The sequence below is a fragment of the Hippocampus bargibanti genome, linkage group LG16 (assembly GCF_051943395.1).
Source record: "Hippocampus bargibanti isolate YZ-2025 linkage group LG16, ASM5194339v1, whole genome shotgun sequence".
In the NCBI taxonomy this organism is placed as follows: domain Eukaryota; kingdom Metazoa; phylum Chordata; class Actinopteri; order Syngnathiformes; family Syngnathidae; genus Hippocampus; species Hippocampus bargibanti.
In genome coordinates, this window is record NC_142749.1 from 9,636,280 (window position 1) to 9,655,567 (window position 19,288).

At 41.1% G+C, this 19,288-nt stretch overlaps 2 protein-coding genes across 7 annotated transcripts in view; one reads left to right on the plus strand and one right to left on the minus strand.

The window, feature by feature from the left end:
- Positions 1-474: 474 nt before the first annotated feature.
- Positions 475-17,643, plus strand: thoc2 (THO complex 2). 5 transcript variants are annotated; one of them, XM_089017334.1, is made up of 39 exons: positions 475-625; positions 2,185-2,240; positions 2,458-2,549; positions 2,695-2,746; positions 2,831-2,901; positions 3,253-3,374; positions 3,459-3,592; positions 4,124-4,284; positions 4,428-4,520; positions 4,726-4,881; positions 4,988-5,160; positions 5,278-5,473; positions 5,561-5,599; positions 5,698-5,828; positions 5,985-6,086; positions 6,296-6,380; positions 6,486-6,579; positions 6,701-6,781; positions 6,894-6,990; positions 7,199-7,316; positions 7,426-7,605; positions 7,783-7,947; positions 8,044-8,319; positions 8,480-8,621; positions 8,749-8,906; positions 9,101-9,229; positions 9,342-9,473; positions 9,583-9,767; positions 10,234-10,409; positions 10,506-10,602; positions 11,251-11,633; positions 11,747-11,805; positions 13,318-13,353; positions 15,591-15,722; positions 15,803-15,869; positions 15,943-16,097; positions 16,722-16,798; positions 16,959-17,005; positions 17,102-17,643. In XM_089017334.1, the coding sequence occupies exons 1-38, from the start codon at positions 531-533 to the stop codon at positions 16,984-16,986; spliced, it is 4,725 nt and encodes a 1,574-aa protein (XP_088873460.1). In that variant the 5' UTR covers positions 475-530; the 3' UTR covers positions 16,987-17,005; positions 17,102-17,643. The 5 variants fall into 5 exon arrangements, 3 of the variants coding, with proteins under 3 accessions (XP_088873460.1, XP_088873461.1, XP_088873462.1); XM_089017335.1 differs by having other exon boundaries at positions 16,722-16,797; positions 16,964-17,005; XM_089017336.1 differs by having other exon boundaries at positions 476-625; positions 15,955-16,097.
- Positions 17,445-19,288, minus strand: part of gria3a (glutamate receptor, ionotropic, AMPA 3a) — a 69,580-nt gene continuing 67,736 nt past the window's right edge. For both annotated transcript variants that reach the window (XM_089017339.1, XM_089017338.1), the window contains exon 16: positions 17,445-19,246. The gene's annotated coding sequence lies outside the window, so the exon portion shown is untranslated. The remainder of the gene's footprint in view (positions 19,247-19,288) is intronic.

Genomic DNA, 19,288 nt, shown 5'->3' on the forward strand with positions numbered 1-19,288 from the left:
CTTTCATGCACCTTGTAACCTGATAACATTTGTGATATCGCCTTATCTCACATTACCAGTCACTTGCATTGTTTGTGTCAATGTTAGTGATGGTAGCTAATACACATAAAGTTGGGGAAAAATACAGACTTCCTCAAGCGTCTACTTGAGCTGCAGTTTTGTTTTATACTTGTTCGCTGTATATTTACAGTCACATGTATGTTTGGATGCGTTTTCTTTTAATATTACAGTAAATGTGTATTTATGTACTTTTGTCCGAGTGTCATTTGTTGTTGTTGTTGTGTCCTGAACATTTAACATTAAAACGAGTAGAAAATGCATCGTCATTACGTGTACCGTATTGTGTTGCAATGAACTTAATCTCCAAAATGAGCCAACGTTATCTACGTTTTCACTTGAAGTTAAATTTCGTCTTTGTCACAGAGGCGCTCCACCTTACACGTCCCGCCATGCATCTGTGCGCTAGCCGCAGCAGCATCGGCGTGCTAAGCTGGCGAGCACACCGGAGCCGAGCACATTTGACCCTGCCGATGAAGACATCCGGCAGCTGTGGATGGAAGATGGCGACACTTATCCTCCCTGGCGAATGGGTCAAAAATTGGGACAAAACGGGAAAACACGAATTGTGAGTGGTCCAATTGCAACACAATTAAAAACGCAACAACATAAGCATAACTCCCCCGGATTGCAGATCTTTATGTAACGAGCTATAATTGTGGTTTTAGTTGCCTGCACAATCGCTTAAGTGCAGCTAATGCTAGCTAGCTTACAGTAGACCGGCCGCGATCAATTAAATTGTGTTTGTTGTGGATGCAATTATAATGTGACGGTACTATTCTTTACCCGCAGATCGGGACTGGTCAGCAACCCCGAAGGATATTAACTAACAATATCTCCGTGTTTGCCATTCCCACTACCAGAATAGCTCTTGAAATTGGAATGGCATGACTTGTAAGCTAGGCTAATTAGCATCCGCGCAGCCCTATATCCCCTTTTCGAACTTTAGATACAATTTGTTGCGTTTTAAAGAAAACTAATAGACGTAAAAGAGTTATTTAGAAGTAGAGCGTGGACACCGGACGTCGTCGTGTATAAAATGCAATAACCGTCTACAACTCAGTGGAGGGAACAACGGAGCTAAACACAATGCTACCAAATTAGCAATAATGCTATCTGTTGCTCGGTTTCGATTTCTTACGATACATTGAATATCACCTAATGTTGAATCTAGTTAAATTCGTGTTTACCAATCGATGTAACGCAATCGACACAGAAAATACCAAAACTGTATGACATCCTTGTGCCTACCTACCATTTGCTTTCAGTAGCCAGCCATATCTATTGTATTGTATTTTCGGTGCACATCTTTAAATGCTAATTAATAATTGTTTTATCGGCTCCTACATTCAAAAACTAATTAAGTGAGCTGTAACGTTGAAGTACATTAACACATAAATATGTACTGGTCGGCGTAGGCCCGTTGCAATTAAAGGCCAGATATGTCTGTCATAGTACTATACACGACCATTATTTAGGTGTTTACTTGTTACTGTCATTGTTGTCTCGAATATTGCTCCCCAGGCTGTCATATTCACGCCCTCCACGTTCACATTAAAACAACCTGCTAACCGTTAGAGGAAAGCAGACATTCACTATTACCAACACGTTATTTAAAATGATAAATCATGGTTACACTTAATTTTACAAACCATTTTAAAAAGTGACATTTTCTTTTGATTTTTTTCTCTCACCAAATTGCCAGATTACATTTCAACAATTCCATGCGTGTGGCACATGTGCGTTCCCCACCCCCATCACCCCAACAACCTGAGAGAACATTCGAGTCTGCAAAAAACAGTATCACACTTTTTACCTGGAATTGCACACATCTATTAAGATTGGAATTAGTTTTTGGGACCATACATTAAATGTCAGCGTTTATGCTGTTTATTTGTATGTCTGTATATATTTGCTTGTTTTGATTTGACAATCTTCGCTCCCTGTGGACCTTCATCACCACTGTATGAATATTTTCGCAGCAGATTTACACTCTGTAGCAGTAGCATCTACCATCAACATGACTGTGTATGCCGCTTGTTTACAAGATAAGGCGTCAAGTTCTCACTTGCATTAGACATTCAACAAAATGTGTTACTGATGCCTATTTCCCTTTTCACCCTCCAGTGTACAGCTCTGCAAAGGACTAACAGAGAAAATAGATAATGGATGTCAGATTAAAGGTAACTCAAATTGAAGTTTAGTTTGCTTACCTGGGATAAAATCAGTATCTTCCAATGCATGTGTCTAATTCAGATAAGTTACCAAAAGTATATTAACTGGTACACAAACAAGATAGCAGCAGAACATCTATAAGTAGTGTTTTTAGGGATTTCCATTGTGAATCCCAAGCCTTAAAATTTCATGTGGAAAGTAAGAATCTGTCTTGTCACCATATAGATATCCAGGCGGCCTTATATGAGCTCTGCTGGCAAATTGTACAGGGCAACCTCAAGTTGGACCTTGTTGTCAACGTTCTTGGAGAGATGATGGTAGTTTTTCCCCTCCTCTTAATTAACAATACAGTGTTGATGTTGGTGTCATTGATGATACCAACATCTGCAGTCACTTCGACTGGGAATATAGTTTTCCCGGTGTACATTCAATTTTGTGTTTTGTTTTTTTTTTTCCCCTCAGGAACTCCGAGATGACATGCCATCGATTTTAGCTGATGTCTTTAGTGTCCTTGGTAATGTTACATTAAAAACAAACATACCATAAGCGTGTCTTCATTACAAAATTTGAGATGGTCTGGAATGTTTTTCCCCCTTAGATTTAGAGACTGTTGCACTGGAGGAGAAAAACAAGCGTGACCATTACATCCAATTAGTGGGAGCATGTTTGGTAAGAACTATTTCATTTGTATTTACGATGGAATGTTCATATTTACATGACGGCAATAGAAAACTGGGTTGGGTATGATACAGACATCCCTTGTTGATTTTCTGAAATATATTTATAAGTCAAAAATTAATGAACTCGGGTGGACCTTGACCATAGACTGAAGAGATATGAAAGATTGTGTGATTTTAATACATATAATTGCTGTAGTTAATGTAATCCTATCTTGTACACTGGACAATTCATTCCATTGTGTTGATGGGGGAAATTCACTGTTGTCATTGGAATCATTTCTGAATTTGTGACATGTACATTGCCCAGGATCATTTTAAAGTGCTAAACATTATTTTGCAGATTTTTCTCCCAGAGGCCATTTTGAAAGAGCGTCTGGATCCAGACACACTTGAATCCCTCGGACTGATTAAACAAGCCCATCAATTCAATCAGAAGATTGTGAAAATCAAGACAAAACTATTGTAAGTAGGGCAAACATTTCAGGAATGGAGAAAAAAGATTTTTCCTACTGTCATTCTGTTTAATGTATGCTGCTTTTTTGTCAGTTACAAGCAACAGAAGTTCAACTTGTTAAGGGAGGAAAACGAGGGCTACGCCAAACTAATCACTGAGCTTGGCCAAGACCTGTCTGGCAACATCACCAGCCACATTGTCCTGGAAAGCATCAAGTCTCTCATAGGTACACTTCACACCTTTCCCTCTATCGGCCTACGAAGTTATCCATTTAAAGGGTTGTCACATTCCGGAGATGTTTTAGGTCACATGTAATGATGTCATAAGCAGGTCGGTATTATTCAGCATTCTTGTTGCAGCTTCAGCTGTTGTTAAAGCAATATACAAATCAATATACAAATCACTATGTATTGTATTGCTATTACAAAACTTGATTTAGTCATCTCCAGATAAAACAGCTGAAGTTGAATCTTGGTGTTTCCTAACTTCTAAAGTTAACTGAAAACAAAAGATCTGAGTGATCCATGCTTGACTTGCTCCATTGACTATTTTTTTGAGATTGTCGATGTTTAACATTTACTAAAATGCAAGTCAACCCTTTGCCTTACACCAGAGAATTTACCACATGAGAAGCTTGATTACATTTTTGCTGCACAGTGGTCTTTGTTTTGTTCAGATCTTTTCTGTGAATGTAGTTGAACACATGAATACATTATATAAAACTATTGGTATTGCCCCCCCCCCCCCCCCCCTTCAGGGTGTTTCAATTTAGATCCAAATCGTGTCCTGGACATCATCTTGGAAGTGTATGAAAGTCGATCAGACCAAGATGAGTTCTTCCTGCCCCTCATTAAGTCCTACATGTGTGAAGCGTTGACTCTGTGCCACATCCTCGGCTTTAAATTCAAATTCTATCAGGTAAGAACACATTTTTATATCTCGTCGAGTGAAACCCACAGCTGTTTTGTAATATTTTTGTCATTTCACCATGCAACATTCAAGTCATAGTGATTATTTTACTATTAAAAGTAGCCACAATGTTATTGATTTTTTTTTCCCAGGAACCAAATGAGGAAACCCCCAAGTCACTATACCACATTGCTGCTGCTCTGCTACATCATAACCTGATAGAATTGGAAGATCTCTATGTCCATGTAAGGGGATTCATTTACAATAGCGCTGACAGTCATTAAATTTTTGCACCATTTCAGTTGTATTTTTTAGTTATATTTTAGTATTAATGAAATAATTATATTAAGACTATAATAATATTAAATACTCGAATTCATTTAATTGCAATTCTTAAATGAATCAAATTAATTGTTAGTGACTATCTAGCACACCTCTCTGTCATCCCAGCTTTTACCTCTAGATGCCGCCATTATCGAGGAACACAAACTAGTTATTTCAGAGGCCAAACAGATCGCTCGCAAGCTGGTCATGGTGGTGGTGCCTTCAGACAAAAGTGAAGACAAAGAAAAGGAGAAAGAAAAGGAGGAAGAAAAGATTGAGCAGGTATTTGGAAATTGTGTCCCCATTGCATGTACTTGGTTATAAGACTTGTGTGCATGACATACTTAAAGTCAAATAATGACATGGTAAACTTTTTGTGCGCTTGCAGCCACCGGATAATCAGAAACTGGGGCTGTTAGAAGCACTTCTCAGGATTGGAGACTGGCACCATGCGCAGAGTATAATGGACCAGATGCCTTTGTTCTATGCTACTTCTCATAAATTCATCGCTCTGGCACTCTGTCAGCTGTTACATCTGACTGTGGAGCCTTTATACAAAGGGTATGGTTTCTTGCAATTGTGTTTCACTTCATGCACACCTGTTCAGACACAATCAAGTTAATTTGAGTTCCAAACGAGATTGTTACCAACACGGACATGTTTCCCTGTATCTACCAGGGCTGCCATCCCCAAAGGCGCACGGGGGTGTGTGATGCATCCTCTGAAGAACAAGCGAGCCCCTAAGCCCGCAGAAAGCTTTGAAGACTTACGCCGGGAAACATTCAGCATGCTCGGCTACCTGGGACCTCACCTTGCGCATGACCCGATCCTCTTCGCCAAGATTGTACGTCTGGGAAAGGCATTCATGAAAGAGGTACACAATTGTCTTGCTTACATTTCACCCGTGCAATCATGCGTTATCTTGACATCGGCACGCAATTGTATGTCCTTAATTTTACAGTACCTGTGCAGCGATGGCTTGGATATCAAAGAAAAAATGGTTTGTTTGAAAATTACTATGTACTATGTCTTTGGAGTACATACTGGTTGTTTCAACCATGAATCAATTGACATATGCTCACCTTTCACTGGTCCCAGGAAATACTATTAAGTTGTTTCCTGAGCGTTGCAGACCAGGTGCTACTCCCATCTCTCTCGCTGATGGAGTGCAATGCGTGCATGTCTGAGGAGTTGTGGGGTTTCTTCAAGCTCTTTCCCTACCATCACAGGTGAGACACTGGCACGCGTAGATCAGCCGGTACATTTGTAACGCGAGTGAGGCGTCGTAAACCCCCAGTTGCTTTTTTTCCTCAGGAGGAGACACATTTGACACTTGCTATTCTGTTAAATTTTCATTTTGATAAAATCCTCCTTTTTGCCTCTAGGTACCGCCTGTACGGGCAATGGAAAAATGAAACATATTCCAGCCACCCCCTGTTGGTAAAAGTCAAAGCTCACACTGTGGAAGGAGCTCGATATATCATGAAGTAAGTTCTATTTTGAATAAAGCACCACTGAAACACTCTTAATTTACTGCATGAATGAATATGTATATTTTTACTTGTAATTACTTGCATCCGCATTTTGTGGACGACATGATGATAAATAGCATACCTGTAACATCCTTAATAATGGTGAACTCTTCAGGAAAGTTTTAATTTCTTTTGTGGTTTCATGTGATTTTCTTTCTCTCCAGGCGATTGACCAAAGAAAATGTGAAACAATCTGGAAGGCAAATTGGCAAACTAAGCCACAGCAACCCCACCATTCTTTTTGATTATGTAAGTGTATTGTTCATGCAGGCCGTTAAAAAGAACATGCTCCAGTAGATTTGCCTTTCTTTGGTATTTCCCTGGGTAGTGCCGTGACATTGTTTCTTTGATCAGATGCTGTCACAGATCCAGTGGTACGATAACCTCATTGGTCCGGTGGTGGATTCCTTGAAATACCTCACATCCCTCAACTACGATGTCTTGGCTTGTATCCTATTATGTCCTGGCAGGGCGTGGATTTTTTTGTGATTTAAAAAGCAGGTTTTTCATAACAAGGACTGTTGTTTACAGTTTAGCTCGCCTATTGCTCTTAACCCAAATATGTTCAGATTGTATTATTGAAGCTCTGGCTAATCCTGAAAAGGAAAAGATGAAGCATGACGACACAACAATCTCATCATGGCTACAAAGTATGCATCCTAATATGAAACGGCATAGTCTATCCATGCATCACTTAATTGGTGTGAAGCCATCTTAAAGTTTATCGAGTGCCTAAAGCTCCTGTTCCATATGTCAAACAAGGTCTGGCGAGTCTATGCGGAGCTGTGTTCAGAAAATATCCAATTGAATTGGCTGGCCTTCTTCAGTATGTCACCAATCAATTAAAAGCAGGGAAAAGGTGAGTTGCATGGAAGTACCTTCCTCTTCATACTGCCGTTAAAATGTCCTTCCTGGGTGTCGCATCAAATGTGTGCCATGGTTTGCTCGTTTGCTGACAATTTATGAATAGATTTGAATCAATGTTGTTATCAACAACATAAAATAGAAATAAACTGATTTTGCTGCTGTTGTTGCATTCTTCCGACATTGGGTGTTTCTTTTTACAGTTTTGACCTGTTGATCCTAAAGGAAGTGGTGCAGAAAATGGCTGGCATTGAGGTCACAGATGAAATGACTTCAGAGCAGCTCGAAGCAATGACAGGAGGGGAACAACTCAAAGCTGAGGTATCGGCCAATTTGTGTTTGGCGGCTTCGCCTTATCAACTATTACTTTGCATTCTACCTGTTAATGTTTGTCATAAAGGTTGTGATAACTCCTGTGCTCTGCCCACAGGGTGGTTACTTTGGTCAGATAAGGAACACAAAAAAGTCCTCACAACGTCTTAAGGATGCTCTGCTTGATCATGAACTGGCCCTGCCACTTTGTGTACTCATGGTCCAGCAAAGAAATGGTGTGGTTTTCCTTGAAAGTGGAGACAAAGACCTCAAACTAGTCGGCCACCTGTATGACCAGGTCTGTACTTTCTACCCAATGGTCCAATGCTCTCATTAGGATTTTGGATTAGATTATTTTGCTTCAGTATATACATATTTAATTAAGTCAGGACTTTTATTAAACCAAAGATTTGTGTGAAAAGCCTTTTGTGACATTCAAAAATGGAATTTTCAACTGCTGTTTTCTTTCATGCAGTGCCATGACACGCTGGTGCAGTTTGGCGGCTTCCTTGCCTCCAACCTCAGCACTGAGGACTACATCAAGCGTGTTCCCCCCATTGATGTACTTTGTAACCAGTTCCATACTCCACATGATGCTGCGTTTTTCCTTTCTCGGCCAATGTTCGCCCATCAAATATTGGTGAGTGGGTCACCCTGGGCATGGGATTGGATTTTTTTTGTTATTACACTCAAGACAGCAGTAGATCATCCTGTACTTCTATTTTTTTTCTTTCAGTCAAAGTACGACGAACTGAAGAAAGCAGAGAAAGGTAACCGACAACAGCAGAAGGTGCAGAAGTACGTGGCGGCTTGTGAGCAAGTAATGACACCGGTGCACGAGGCTGTGATGTCTCTCCATCCAGGCCGGGTTTGGGAAGACCTCCGCCCGCAGTTCTATGCCACCTTTTGGTCTCTTACCATGTATGACTTGGCTGTGCCCCACGCAGCCTATGAGCGTGAGGTCAACAAGCTCAAGGCCCAAATCAAGGCCATTGACGAGAATCCTGAAATAGTGAGTTTATTGGCAAGAAACGTGCAACATTGAATCTAGCTATATTTCTACACTTTTTAAAAAAATTCAGGTGTTGAAGGAATAAAACATGTTTGATTCTCTCCCGCGCACTAGGTATTTGTATTTACTGTTGCAATCTTCTGCCTTTCTTCCACCGCAGCCTATGAATAAGAAAAAGAAAGAGAAGGAACGTTGCACTGCTCTACAGGAAAAACTGCAGGAGGAGGAGAAAAAGCAATTGGAGCACGTCCAAAGGGTGCTCCATCGCCTCAAACTGGAGAAAGACAAATGGTTGATGACCAGTAAGTATTTTTCACTACCCACCCACAAAACCCACCCAAAAAAGTTCTGATACACTACTTAGTGTATCTGATTTATCCTCTTCCCCCTCTTTCTTAATAATACAACCTTGCGCGCGCTATTCAACAGAGTCCACCAAGAATGAGACCATAACAAAGTTCCTGCAGCTCTGCCTGTTCCCCCGTTGCATCTTCTCCTCCATCGACGCTGTTTACTGTGCCCGCTTTGTCGAACTGGTACACCAGCAGATGACACCCAACTTCTGCACTCTCCTGTGCTATGACAGGGTAAGACAGTTGTTTGCACACGCAACTACACTCACTTAATTCACCTTTTGTGAACAGCAGTGTCCTTGCCGAGTTCTATGGATTTTATAATTCTAACCGTAATGGCTAAAATTTGGTGATCACAATGTTAAGGGTCAAGAAATAGTTTGTGTATTTTATTTGTCTAAGCATGCACGATGTGTTGTCTTCTGCAGGTGTTCTCAGCCATCATTTACACTGTGGCCAGTTGTACTGAGAACGAGTCTCACCGATATGGGCGCTTCCTTTGCTGCATGCTGGAGACGGTCACTCGCTGGCATAGTGATCGGGCTGTCTATGAGAAGGTATGGTATCATCCTACCTTCAGTGGCAATAATCCACTCGTTTGTATTTGTGAATAGCTAGCTTTGAAGTATATTTGTCAATCTATCTCAACTTTTTTGGTGTGTGGTCCAGGAATGTGGCAATTACCCCGGCTTCCTGACTATTTTGCGGGCCTCAGGATTTGATGGAGGCCAACAAGCCAATCCTCTCGATTATGAGAACTTCAGGCATGTGGTGCACAAATGGCATTACATGCTGACGAAAGTGAGCCACCTTAAATTGTCGATGTTGGACTCTTGACTTGGTCACAAGCAGACCTGAGTCTCTGTGAAAGCTATCCGCTAATGTATGCCCGTTTCTCTGTTCCATCTAGGCTTCGGTTCACTGCCTGGAAACGGGCGATTACACTCACATTCGAAACATCCTTATCGTTCTCATCAAAATCCTGCCATGTTACCCCAAGGTTTTGAATCTGGGCCAAGCACTGGAGTATCGTGTCCACAAGATCTGCGTTAAGGAGAAGGAGAAGAGGCCAGATCTCTATGCCTTAGCGATGGGGTAACATAGCATTGTGTGCAGTTGAGCGCTCTGTGGCGCTTTTAAATTCATTCCCATGTGGTTTATTTCAGTGATGCTGTTTTTTGTTTTACTTGGCTAATGACATCACCCATTAATTTGACTTGAAGAAACACTATTCACCTGCAATGAAACGTGATGTTCCAGCATCACCTATGTTGATAGTATTTTCCACACCAGTCAGTTATTGGCCTCAAACATAGCAAATCAACTGAAATTCATTTAAAACACTTTCTGTGAAAGATATCTGGTCTGTATGCAAGATGATTCATCCGCAGGTGTATTTTAGAGAACATGAAAAAAAATGGATGTTCACCTGAAAATATGTTTTACATAGGCCAATGAAACGGGGATCACTTCATCATTTCTTAATGTGAGGCAGCCTGAAGGCTCAGTCTCTCCCATCTCTTCTGCATGAAACCTTTTATTAACCTTTTACATCTTGCAGCTACTCAGGTCGATTGAAAAGCCAGAAGGTGCGCATGGTCCCTGAAAATGAGTTTCACCACAAAGAGCCACCAGCACGTAACGTTACTCCTGCCAGTCAGCAAAATGGACCCGGCAGCACAGGGAAGCCCACATCAACCCAGATGAAGGGAGAGGATGGATTGTCCGAAGATGGTGGTGAGTGACTTGAAGTTGGCATCATTCTGATGAAAGGAATGCGCATTTGAGCCATAAATAACGTGGTCACTAACAATCTGGCTTATTTGCCTGCAGATCGGGGGAAAGATAAATTCCAGTCAAAGCCAGTAAACAAAGCCAACAGTGCAGCAGCCAAAGTTACCGCCAGTAATGGGAATGGTGCTCTCAACAGGTGAGTGCTTCAGACACCGCGACTCTCCAATGTTGACTAAGACTCCAATTCTGTGTGGTAATCCCAAAATCTGTGCGAGTGGAATCTTGGCTCACAAATTGATTGATAATTTTGAGACCAATATTACTCTTGTTCACAATTTTACTGTGTTTCACAAGCTCTGCCAATCTAAAATGCTATAAATTGAAAGTCAAACAGCAACAAAGAAAAGCGGAAAAAATTCCCAGCATTTGTGCCCATGCGTGCTGCTGTTCCACCTTTCTATAGTGACCTCTTCCTAGTAGGTAGGGCTTTGTGCACTTTACACCCCATAGTTTTGTTTGCGAGTCATCACTGATGCACTTAAACAGAGTGTTTACAGTGTGAAGAAACCTTTTTAAAATGTAACACCTGTAAAAAAAAAATTGCCCCAGCTCCATTTATAGATTGTCCAGTGGGAGAAACCCTGCCCAGCGTACTTGCCGTAAGGGCTTCAATGTTTCAGTTTGTTATGGATGGGCAAATTGCTGCTGTTCATGAATAGTCTCGTGTAATGAAGTTATTTTCTGAGCTGTGGTTCCACTGTAGTTGAAGTTGTTGAATACTGACCATTCAGAAAAAAAGTTACACATACCGTTTCAAGGAAAAAAATGCCTTTTCTCTTCCCAGCTCCAAAACTATGAAAGAACGTGACGACAAAGAGAAGAGTGGCAAGGAGAAAAAAGAGAAAAAGGAAAAGACACCCGGCAGCACTCCTGATACAAAGGCCGAAGCCCGCAGAGAAAAGCTGAGAGAAGAGAGAGCAGGAAAGGATGAGCGGGCAGTTCGCGAGGGTAAGGAGAAGACACCCAAGGCTGACCGCGACAAAGTCAAGGCCGAGGAGAAGATCAAAGATGACAAGTCCAAAGCAGGCAACGGGGAGTCCGTCGAGCCTTCCAGGGAGCGCGATGCCATCAAGGAGTTGAAGAGCAAGGAGAAAGGTGACAGGATCATTGTGGCCGGTTCTCGCAAGTCACCAGTTCCCAGAACGGATTTGGCTGATACTGAGAGGGGTAAGGAGCCTTTCTGATACAATGCCATACTTTTTTTTTAACCAAAACAATTATTCGAGCTTAAACAAAAATAAAAGCATGCATTTTAAGAATAAGCTCTTGCCTCCTTTCAGATCACAAAAGACGAAAGCTCGACAGTCACTCTTCTCCATCCCACTCGTCGTCTGTTAAGGTTAGTATGGCTTGAGGAAGGCTGTACCCATTACTTCTCTATCTGCCGGAGCGTTCCCTGCCGTTGCACATTCCAGCACCCCTGAAGATCACCCAGGAGGGTTTCCCCATACACAGGCTGCATGGCATCTGGAGAGCCCCCACAAATCCATGAGGGCTTTGAAAGCATTCCATGGACACTGGCTGAATATTTTTTTTCAAGAATTGGGAGGAAACTCCTGAAGGACTGATTGAAGAAAATTTGTAAATAGTCAGTATTTTCATAGTGAAATATTAATATATTTTCATACGAATGGAAGTGATCAGCGTGCCTTGGGAAGAAAACACATTTTGTATGTGTTTCTATATTCCTGATGGATTTTTTTTTACTTTTTTTTAAACCTTTGAGGAAAATGGCTCTGCAATTTGCCCTCAAACCCACCTCCCTCGACTGAGAGTTTGCAACGTTTCCTCCTTTTTTTCTGCCAAGCTAAAAAGAGTTCCTGATTACTACGATGAAAGCATATTACTGCCCCCAACCCCTGCCCCCCCTCTGCTATCATTGCCAAATTCAGCGGAGAGCAGGATGTTGTTCTGCTGATGGAGTGCCTCTTTGCTGTCGCCGATTCATCAACCCCTCCTCTACCTTCGATCGGCGTGCAATCAATCCCCCACGTATGCAAGCTGCAAGTCATTTTGGTCCCGACAGCCTCCGTGGTGCCGCCTTGTCAACTACAGCCGTCTGCATCAGCAGTCCCGCTACCTCCATGCAAGCATTTCATACCGTGGAGCCACCTGCAGCCGAGACCAACAGAGATGATGAATGTCACGGTCTTGAATCATCCAAAAATGCAGTGGAAAGTAAGCCTGCCTCGACAACAAAGACAGGCCGCAGCCGTGAGGGAACATCTGGAGCTTTGCCCAATCTGCCGGGAGCTTGTGATAGGTCTATATTTAACCTTCCATCCGGGGAAATAGCCTCCCTCATATCCTGTGTCATATCCTGAACTGTAAGTGACAGCCACAGTTATTTCTGTAGGGATGTAGTTTTAGGCACGTGCACACACCCTCGCTGATTAATCTTAGGCACACGTACGCAGACATTTACCTTACGCACACACACGTTATCGTCGCTGGCATTTTTGTTGTACGGTATTCTTATACATATGAATATATACATATATAATTGATATCGTACGCTACCTCAGATAGCAGGCATGTCGGTATTAATGACACTAGCTGTTACTGAATACATGCTCAGGGTTTTCTAACAAGTATTTACATTCCACATGCTGAGCCGATTATCTCTCCTCTATGTGATAACCATGTCAAAGCCTAAGTTCCCGAAGGTCAGAGATCAAGGGAGCAGTACGACGTTGGTCCGGCCAGCCAAGCCCCGGGCCCCTCGCCCACACCCCTCTCCCCGCCCAACACCTTCCAAATGCAATCTTCCGACTCTACCGCTGTCTGAAAACCTCCTCCCAATCCTCCCACCCTCCTTCAGCTCATCTGTCATCTCCATTCATCCCCACAGGACAATAGCAACGATCCCAAGGAGTCCTCGTCCAAGGTTTGAACCGAATCTGATACTTCTGTCTTACTTGTTGATTTACGTTAGATCACAGATTCCTCAAGACAAATTCACACACACACACACACACACACACACTAAAAGCTGGTCTTTATTTATAGCCCTCATTTTATTGAAACCATCCAGATTCCTGCGCATCAGAGTGAAAACGACCACCGTATACTTGAATTCTGCCGCAAATAGGTCATAATTTGGTTCATTGTTTTGACATTGCATAAATATGGCAAGAAGTTCTACAATTCAAAGTTATTGAGTACACATCTTAAAATTATTTAATTCAAAAGGATTAAATGTATTGTTGCATGTTTTATTTGCCTCACAAAGTAATAGTCCCATAATCTATTGCAGAAAATATCTTTGGATCCTTGTTCAAATGATGACAATGCGCCATAAGTGTAACGTAAATTAGATTAGCCTTTATTTGCAATTGAGAAATTTACATTTCACGGCGGCAAAAACAAAATACATAAGCTGCTGTAAAGGCAGCCACTCACGTGGTGCCATCTTGAAGTAAATGCACGGTGGTCAATCTATTTCATCCATTTTCATCTACGATATATAAAAACATTGTATTCAACTGATAGAAGTGTTCTCTGCGAGATCATAATGAGACAGGGGTCGTTCATATATTTAGTTTTAAGAGGATATTGAGTCTAAAATTCATTTAGACCGGTATTGAAGTGACAGTATTTCATTTCTGCACTTTGTATGTGGCGCAAAATGTCCTAAATTTTCCTTCATCCAATTTCATTCCGCCAGTGCCAATCAAAACTGCAAATATATGATTACGCACATTTCTTGCATCTTGAACAACTCTAATTTATCAAAGTAAATTAATTGAACACTGTTAATTTTAAATACAAAAGCAGCATAAATCATACAATTTAAGGTGACAAATGACAAAAGTCAAGTGATGAATCTGTCATTTTCAAATTTTTTAGTGAGAGTATTGGGAGAGTGTGTCGCCACTCCCTGTGTGCTTTATTTCGCACTAATCGCCCAGAACCATTCGACAAAGCCAAGTAAGTCAAATTTGAAGTGTCAAGACCCCTTTGTCTCGTTTGTTTATAGAAGCTACATTAATCTCCGTACTCCAGAGCGTAAAATCCTGAGAATAATACCCACCCTGCCTGTGGACAATACGAGCCCGCAAAAAAAAAAACAGAAACGCACTGTCCTCTGATTTGCTGGGAACCTTCATTATCAGAATAAACTAGAATTCAGATTCATAACATACAGTACTTCTGACATGTTAAACTGCTTTTAACTGTTGTACTGTTAATTACAGTATGTGAAGAATAGCGAGTGACATATATAAAATGTACTTAAAAAACTGGTAATTAACAACCCCTTAGTATTGCCCAGGTAATTATAAATGTGTCAATAATTTGAAGAAATTTGGATTTTTTTTAATCAATTTATTTTTGTGCGTGACAAAGTGCCCTTCAGCCACTGAATGAGGGCACCACATGAAGGGAGACATATATTGCATCTGCTTCACAATTAAAACCATTCACGTGTGTCATTAAAAAAAAAAACCCAAATGATAATCATAGTTAACATCTATTCCAAGCTGTGTTTTGAAATCACTGTTCTGAAACCGGTGTAGCAACGAGCACATTTTATCAGCAACTCGATTAATTTTTCTAGGACAGTTCTGGTATTTCTTTAATTTTGGTGTGCGACTGGAAATTGTGGAGACTGGGAGAGCTCCCTGTCCAGACTAAACAAATGCCGCTCGGGCAAACCTGCTATTAACGAATTAAACCCGATTCTCACTCAGGAATTTTCCATTGCTATTCCACCGTTGCAAGCAGCCCTTCTAAAGGCTTAATTCCAATTGGTCAATTACTTTAGAAGATGGATACGTGAGGTGCAAAGAGCACACACGCCCTGCCTTCTAGTGACAATTTTAAAGCCAGAAGGGACCGTTGGCAAAACTTTGTTTTTCAAATACAGTAAAGTCTCGTTATATCGATATCGGTTATATCGATATACGATACTATTTCTATGACCGTAAGGAGAAAATTACATGCGCGCAGGGTCGGATATATCGATAGTCCCGGTTATATCGATATTTTTCGGACTCCTGAGAATATCGATATAACGAGACTTTACTGTATATGGACACAATTCACCAATGCTGAAATTGAACGTGTGGATTAAGAGATTTTGCTCTTTTGTTTCCTTCTGTCTGGGTCTAATTGTCGTTGCAGCACCACCTCAACTACATTTCACTAGCGCGGTCGAAAAGCAGAGAGAGGGAGCTGGAGAAGACTGAGCCAGAGAACCCAATTGGTCGATTCAAAGAGAAGAAAGAAGAAAAGGAGCGCAAAGAGAGGAAGAGAGTCAGTTTCCTCATAAGACTTTGTTTGAAAAACCTTTGGCCCACCTTTGACAACGGACATTGTTCTCCCTTGTTTGCTAGGAAATTATAATTGGTGAGCGTGAGGCCAGCCTTGAACCCAAACGCAGAAAGGACGAGAATGGAACCAGTAAGTTGCTTCTAAAAACAAAAGTAAAGAGCCCAGATAAATGTTGGAATATGACGTAAATGACGATAAAAAGTTCTCTTCTCAGACTCTGCGAAAAACAGCATGTGCGAAAGTCCCTGCGGCTCGCCGCCTTCGATGGAAAAGGAGAAGAGCAAAAGATCCAAATCTTCCAGCAAAGAAAAGGGCGACTCGGTCAAGCCCGAACGGACTTCCACCGGAGGAAAAAAGGTCATTTGTGCTTGCTTTTCCATCCTGCTCCCCTTCCAGAAGTATTCAATTAATTCTGATGCTCATGCGTAATTCTTAAGAATTGTCATTTACATTCATCACATTTTTAATTGCCACATTTTGGGCTATTAACTCATTCATTGTCACCAGACAATGTGTGCACGCCAATGCCAGGGTTTTTGTCATTGTCACTAGAATTCCGGGACCCACAGAATATTGAATTTTCAGACTACATAACTATTCAATGCAGTGTAAGAAACCTTAACATCTCTTCTTTCATCTGAAAAAGTTAATTCCGAAGTTATATGGGTCTGGAGTTATCTGAGCTTGAAATGAGGGCAGCTCTCCAAAATACAACACAATACAAACATATCGGTTTATATAGCGCTTTGACAATAGCTGAAGCTGGAACAAAGAAAGCGCAAACATGAAAAAAAGGAAAATGCTGCCCCTTGTGGAAAAGAAAGACATTGCCAGATGCCTCGGCCAGCGCTTTATCGGCACCCACTCATAACAACCAAAACCCGAACAAATTCGTGAATAAGTCAAAAAACATTGCCTTATTTCCCCCCCTCCCCATGGTGTTTCAATTGCTTTATGGCCCGGTTCATGTTTGCCTTGCAGGAATCCCGACGCGATAAAGAGAAGTCTGAAAAGAAAGAGAAGCGGGACAGCAGCGGAGGAAAGGAGGAGAAAAAACAATATCCTTAACCTGCGTTTTTCCGCCTCCTTGCGACACCGCTTCATATTTTTTCTTGCACAGCCTCCCGACACATCTGGAATCTCCTTTTTTGGCTAAAAATAATTAACAATTTGACGAGCGGGTTTAAAGTGCTTGCTTTGTTGCCTTAACGCTCACACCCATAAGTCCTCCGAAAAGCACAGATAATGCGCGCTGATCGGTCAAGGTAAGATGCTCTCTTGCAACACGGCAAACAAACTGCAGCATTGTCACCAATCGCTGATGTTTTTTGTCTTTCCTTTCTCCATATTTCCATCAACAGACCTGGGGGAAAAGTGGGGCTTTTTAGCCGCTAGAATTCAGCACCTCCATTTGCGCTTTGTTGACTCAATGGCCAATCTCCATTCCCACCTGTTTTTTTTTTTTTTTTTTTTTTTTGTCTGGGCTGTTTATTTTAATTAAACGCCCTCCCATGCCCCTCGCGTGCTTTCTGCTGGTGTTGTTACCTTTTGTAACCGTCAGAAAATGGACGGGTTTTTTTCCCCATAAAATTTAATGTGAGTTTTTTCCCTTGTAGACAATGTTGATATTTAGAGAAGTTACTGTGGGAGAGATGACCTTTGTAGCATCTGATTATTATTTCAATAGCCTCATGCTTGGAAATGTATTTTTTTTAAACATTGTTGCTTTGATCCATTTTATTGATGTTAATAGGCTTTCCATAACCTCATACCCCGCCGAGATCATTTTATTTATTTAGCTCCGCCTTCTTTTTAATCCCTGTTAGACGAGAATGAAGTCAGAAAAAAGACCATTTTGTATATTGTGTACATTAATAAAGAAAGTGACATGAAAATCACGTTATTTCTTTTTCGGCCCCCTTCTCAATTTTATACCTCCCAGTTCCTTTTGTGGTTGCATTAATCAGGTTTTACATAAATTATACATTTTAAAAAAAGATGGTCACCGATTTGAAACAGAATTGTACAGCATGAAGGCAGAAACTTTGTGCTCCAAAATGGAAGCTGCTTTGGAGATTTTATCTGCTGTACTCAAATGTGTTTCTTTGTGTTTGTTTTATGTTTTTTAAGACAAAAAAATAAATAGTTTTCCTATAGTGTCACTTGCATGATTTATTTTCCTCTTCCACTATTAATCTCGATAAACATTCATATTTTTTGTAGAAACTGATACAGTTTAATTACACCTTGTCCGATTTCCAAATATCCTCTGCAAAGGTGATGCTTTGAAAACTCATCTTTCAAAACTATTTTCTGTGTGTGTGGTTAACAACAAAGATTGAATACAAACCAGCTTTTATTAAGGAAATGTAGTAAAATGACGTCTTGGTGCTCATTTTATCAATGCATGCAGCTCTCATCTTTGCGGTACAAATGATTAAAATCAACCTAGATGAAACCATACTGCGCATCTGATCTGCTTTGCTTTAGTGAAAGGCGGCAGATCTGGTGAAATCAAACAAATGCCCTGTAGCAGCATTCTCAGGCTTTTTCGATAAACGTGGATTGGCCTATACACAACTGAATGACCTCCACACAGAACGTGCGAAAATGTTCAAATTCACGACTGCAGTTTTTGCAGACAGGCAGGAAAAGCTTATACGAGTGTACAAAGTATAAAGCATAAGCCCAATAAGCATTTGGAATATCACGTCATGAATGGTCTCAAATCTTGTGAAAGTACAACATGGCACCAAGTGATACAAAGTCAAACTTGAAAAGTAGCGGCAGTGCAGCTTCAATGCAGTCTGTCAGCTTCCCAGTCACTTAGTTGACTTCATGTCGATCTTAAAAAAAATAATACCGGGAGAGGATGTCCTTTTTATTACTCCCCCTACCCAAAAAAAAGCTTTAACCTTAATCAATGCTTGTCTTAAATATGACACCAAAAAAAGTAAAACAATAAAATGACTTCACCGAATTGAATAGTTGTACAACTAAAAATTGCACCACAATCTATGTCAAAAGCAGGGGTCACCCACAGGGTACTACGTATATGAAGGACATTGTCATTTCCTGGGATTGTCATTTGAATACGCTGACACTAACAAACATCAATGACTACAAATTATTAAAAGCACATTATACTGTAGAATTAAAGGTCATCTGAGCATATTTATTTCAAAATAAGACCCACGGTTGGTGACCCCTGCTCAAAAGGATTCCAATTGGGATTTTCCCATATCGTGTGTTCGTCTCCAATGTAAAAGCGAACATTGTTCCTTTCTTGATTCCACACATTTAATTTCAAGCGAATGTCAATTGCCAGGACGCCGAATGCTCCGTAAGGCACTAAAGAGAGGAAAGGGAGCCCCCAAGAAGTTACGCAGTGGTCCTGCTGTGTGTTTTTTTGTGATGGTACTCGCAAAACGGCCCTCACTCTCCAACACGCCGGCGCGAATGTCATGGTGGTCGTTCCCATCCTGATGCACCTCTTTGTTCTCTCTCTAAAAAAAAGCAAAACATTGGAAGTTAGGTTTGAGGGACAC

Bases quoted from the DNA above. Each gene is read 5' to 3' on its own strand.
- thoc2 (XM_089017334.1), top strand. From the start codon at position 531: ATGAAGACATCCGGCAGCTGTGGATGGAAGATGGCGACACTTATCCTC. The intron at 4,882-4,987 runs GTATTTGGAAAT...GTGCGCTTGCAG, and splicing joins AGGAAGAAAAGATTGAGCAG to CCACCGGATAATCAGAAACT. The intron at 5,829-5,984 runs GTGAGACACTGG...TTTTGCCTCTAG, and splicing joins CTCTTTCCCTACCATCACAG to GTACCGCCTGTACGGGCAAT.